General features: G+C 45.6%; 1 protein-coding gene and 1 long non-coding RNA gene across 2 annotated transcripts in view; both read left to right on the top strand.

Annotated features, from left to right (window-relative positions):
- LOC147817887 (uncharacterized) overlaps window positions 1-4,665 on the top strand; it is a 165,011-nt gene that overhangs the window by 145,998 nt on the left and 14,348 nt on the right. The gene's annotated exons all lie outside the window — the stretch shown is intronic.
- LOC111670603 (vesicular inhibitory amino acid transporter-like) lies at window positions 378-4,017 on the top strand. Its single transcript, XM_023427385.2, has 2 exons — window positions 378-1,174; window positions 1,962-4,017. Exons 1-2 carry the CDS (start codon window positions 794-796, stop codon window positions 3,147-3,149), a joined length of 1,569 nt encoding a protein of 522 aa, XP_023283153.1. The 5' UTR covers window positions 378-793; the 3' UTR covers window positions 3,150-4,017.

The following is a 4,665-nucleotide window of genomic DNA, read 5'->3' as shown; positions in this document are numbered from 1 at the left end:
ATATATATATATATATATATATATATATATATATATATATATATGCTTAATTTAGCCTCTATAAGATGGAATCCACAAACTATAAGACCTCAAAAAAGATTGTTTATTTTAAATTAATTTCATTTTGATAAATTGACGCAGTAGTTTTTGTTAGATATTTATTAACACAGGCCTAAAACATGACGCCTGCTGTTTGTTGATGCCCGTCGACCTGTTACAGGATGGAGCTTAAAGCAGGTGAAATTTTTGATCTCATCATTCACGGGTAATGTCGGGGACAGTTCTGTCATCCTGCTGCTGCTTTTAAATCTCTCTCTCTCTCTCTTTCTCTCTCTCTCTCTCTCTCTCTCTCCCTCTCTCTCTCTCTCTCTCTCATTGGGTGATGCGGTCAGAGATTCCAGCGCTCGCGCTGTCACCAGTAGGACCCCCAACTGCAAAAAAAACTGCTTGGAAAAAAAAAAGCGAAATAGAGATTTTTAGCCGCAGATGAGGACACAGTCTCGTTCTTGTCTCTGTGTTGGGGCGTTTCATCGCGAGGCAGATGCCAGGGAGTGTTTTTTTGAGGGAGTAATATGGATGAGCAAGTCAAGAAAAGCGGCTGAGGACTGTTAACGGTTTGGGTGAGACGGTTAGGGAGCCGTTAGAAGGCTGGTTACTTCGCGACGCCATCGAAGAGGCAACAGGCATGACTCTACAGTAGCAGCAGCCGAAATCTCCTTGCATGCACCTGCCTCTCTGCTTTCTACTCAGTATTATCATTTTCATTTGAAGACCGTATTTCATTGGGATAAAGATGGCTCACCTAATCCGACACAACCTCACCAACAAGCTGACCAATGCGGCCCACACGGTGTCCCACAAATCTCAGGCCAAGGTCAGCGGGGTGTTCGCCCGGCTGGGCTTCCAGGCCGCCACGGACGAAGAGGGTTTGGGTTTCGCCGAGTGCGACGACTTGGATTATGACTACAGGCAAGGGATGCAAATGGATGTCCTTCAAGGAGAAGAGGAAGAGGGGCACATGGAAGGAGAGGTGGAGCTGGAGGGAGACAGCCACTACCAGAGGGACGGCACCGGCCCCAGGCCTCCGTCCCTGAAGACGGAAGGCTCGCTGGATGAGGATAAACCCAAAATCACGTCATGGGAAGCTGGCTGGAACGTCACCAATGCCATTCAGGTAGTCTATAGTGTGTGTGTATAAACATATATATATATACTGTGATGACTTTCATCTATCAAAAACAGCATGTGCTGCAGGCTCCGTGCAGGCCTGCAACTGGACAAAATGTCACCTTGAAAATTTGGAGATTTATGCAGGGAGACAGAGAAGACTCTGAACATGCGCATCATTTCACACAGTCCGAGATTATAAGGCAAAATATCCAAATAGAGTGGAATAACATTATATCGAGCTTTCAAGTATATGAAAGCCTGCTACATTTGCATCAACATTAAATTAAATTGATCATTTATTTATTTATGGTTTTTGAGTGAATCCACTGCAGCGATGGTTTTAGAATGTATTTATTCAAATCTTTTTATCAGTGGAGCTGCAGGCAGGGCCTGTTCACCGTGATAGCCCTGAGGCTCAGCAGCACCCACGTGTTTATCAGCGGCCCCGTCAAATCTGAGTTTTAATCACATTCATTTCAAAGTTCGTTTGTAAATCGTATTTTAATGATTTACTTCGATTAATCCTGTAGCTCACGCAGAAGAAATGCCTGTTTTTCAAAGGCGAGGAGAAAGAAAATAAATGTGCTGCTGACACTGGAATAATCAGCGGTGATAAATCCCACATTTCTGTATTTCAGCGGCATTTTAACGTGTAAAAATGTCATTCTAATATTTTGTTAGTGTTATTATGTAAGATGTGAGCCGTGTCAGTGCATGCACGGGCTGGCTCGGCCTGTCACTGCGATGTGGGCCTCGTCCATTACCACTCAACTGCGCTTCTCTGTCCGCAGGGCATGTTCGTCCTCGGCCTGCCGTACGCCATCCTCCACGGCGGCTACCTCGGTCTCTTCCTCATTATCTTCGCAGCTGTGGTGTGCTGCTACACGGGCAAAATCCTCATCGCGTGTCTCTACGAAGACAACGAGGACGGCATAAAAGTGCGCGTGAGGGACTCCTACGTGGACATCGCCAATGCCTGCTGCGCGCCCCGCTTCCCAGCGCTGGGCGGGCACGTTGTGAACGTGGCTCAGATTATCGAGCTGGTCATGACCTGTATTCTTTACGTTGTGGTCAGCGGCAACCTGATGTACAACAGCTTCCCGGGCTTTCCCGTCTCTCAGAAAGCCTGGTCTGTGGTGGCCACGGTCGCGCTCCTGCCGTGCGCGTTCCTGAAGAACCTGAAGGCCGTGTCCAAGTTCAGCTTCCTCTGCACTGTGGCGCACTTCGTCATAAACATCCTCGTGATTGCCTACTGCCTGTCCAGGGCGCGGGAGTGGGCCTGGGAGAAGGTCAAGTTTTATATCGATGTGAAGAAATTCCCCATTTCAATTGGCATCATCGTGTTCAGCTACACCTCCCAGATCTTCCTCCCCTCCCTGGAGGGAAACATGCAGAAGCCTAGTGAGTTCCACTGCATGATGGACTGGACTCACATCAGCGCCTGCGTCCTCAAGGGCCTCTTTGCCCTGGTGGCCTACTTGACATGGGCAGATGCCACCAAAGAGGTCATCACGGACAACCTGCCTTCAACTATCCGAGCTGTGGTGAACATCTTCCTCGTGGCCAAGGCCCTGTTGTCTTACCCGCTGCCGTTCTTTGCTGCTGTGGAGGTTCTGGAGAAATCCTTTTTCCAGGATGGCGGGAGAGCCTTCTTTCCTGACTGCTACGGTCCGGGTGGGCAGTTGAAATCATGGGGTCTGGGCCTCCGAATTGCCCTGGTGGTCTTCACCTTGCTTATGGCCGTCTTTGTCCCCCATTTCGCCCTGCTGATGGGCTTAACTGGGAGCCTCACCGGCGCTGGCCTGTGCTTCCTCTTGCCAAGCTTGTTCCACCTGAAGCTCCAGTGGAGGAATCTCCTGTGGCATCACGTCTTCTTCGATGTTGCCATCTTTGTTATTGGAGGCATATGCGCCATATCAGGCTTCATTCACTCGATTGAAGGACTCATAGAGGCGTACAGGTACAATATCCACGACTGAGAGCTTCAGAGATGACCTTTACTGAACGGTGATGTCCTATAAGGCCGCGCTGCGCCGGCTGTCATGACGCAGACCTTATCAAAATATCATCTTGACCACTTCACATAGGAGCTCGTGAGGAGGATTATTTGTGTGAACTGTACATCTTTTTATTTCGCCTTCGTGATAATGTGCAATAATAAACTCTACAATCATAGTGTAAAGTAGTCTGCTCATTCCAGAAAACATGTTTTAGGCTATTGACTGGACAGAGGAATACACCCACCGCATGAAAGGGGGTGATTAAATATGCGGGTATTAACTAGCCCGTCCAGGTATCAGTCCTGATGCAAAGTTGTCAAAGATCCAATGAAAATGTCCGCCATGGGTCTAACTGTGAGTGTGTACGTGTTTATAGCTGGGGAATGAAATATGTGAAAACAATGGGAAGAATACAGTATGTTATTGTTGGGTTTTGAGCTGCTAGATATAATCATTAATCCCACTTCAGAGAAAATATAAGAGCAAGGCACCCCTCAGATCAGATGGTGCTCTGTGCATTATAATAAACCATGAATAACTTATGTGTAGTTGTTTAAACCGAATTATTTTATTTTCAGTTGGTTTGTTTTTGTGTTTGATTTTCCATCTTATAGTTGTCCTGTTGGCTTGTTTGTTTTCTTGGTGTTTCAAGTGTCATTCTGGATGAAGTGATTCAAAGTGCAAGCAAGTGGGTCCTAATTGTGTTATATGAAAAATGTCTGTCTGATAATATTCTCTTCCTATTGACCTTGTTAATTGTGATTTAATGGAACTAAACATGGTGTGTGAGACAAAGAATATTTGTTGAACTAAGAGAAAAATAAATGAAATATTTTATGGCTGGTGATTCTAACGTTTCCTTGCCCTATATGTGACCAGGCATGACTGAATAGTGGAGACTTTCATTTTTACTGTCATGGGCCCCGACAAGCTTCCTCTTATAAAGGTTGGTTGAGCTTCCTCTTTTCTTAAAATGAAAATGCAAAGACGAGAGTGAGATGTGCAGCTACATATTTGTGTGACGAATGGTGTGCAGCTTCTTTTTTGACAGGACGCAGAGGCCTCCAGAACAGCTTGTAGCAGACTGGGTGGAAACATGGTGCCGTTTACAACAATTGTATAACAGCAGCAGCTTGGCACTTAGAAGCCAGGACTGCTGTGTATTCAAAACAAGAATAACAGCACGTGGATTAAAGTAGAATTTTTGAGTTTATTGATCTCATATAGAAACGATAAAGACACTTACTGCTAAAAGTCAACAGAACTGCTGGTAAGTTTCACTTCCTCTCACAGGCTAGAAAACCATGACCTGCCTTTATTCTGAAAAAGAGGATGTTGTAAAAAAGTTTGTTTCTGATAAGACAGACCGACATCCACCTTCAAAAACACTTACATTGTACATTCAGCATAAATATATATGAGTATTTCTATCAACACTATAGTTCCTATTTGACTGTTGATCTTGCTGAATGTGTGTGTGTGTGTGGGTGGGGGG

The sequence above is a fragment of the Seriola lalandi genome, unplaced genomic scaffold (genome assembly GCF_002814215.2).
Source record: "Seriola lalandi dorsalis isolate HSWRI2012SDOR001 ecotype SW California unplaced genomic scaffold, Sedor1 jcf7180002054861, whole genome shotgun sequence".
Taxonomy (NCBI): domain Eukaryota; kingdom Metazoa; phylum Chordata; class Actinopteri; order Carangiformes; family Carangidae; genus Seriola; species Seriola lalandi.
This window is presented reverse-complemented; position numbering and strand designations above follow the sequence as displayed.

What these genes read in the sequence shown, in the direction of transcription:
- LOC111670603 (XM_023427385.2), top strand. Translation starts at nt 794, where the DNA reads ATGGCTCACCTAATCCGACACAACCTCACCAACAAGCTGACCAATGCG. An exon ending in ACGTCACCAATGCCATTCAG is followed by an intron (nt 1,175 to 1,961) that starts GTAGTCTATAGT and finishes CTCTGTCCGCAG; the next exon opens with GGCATGTTCGTCCTCGGCCT.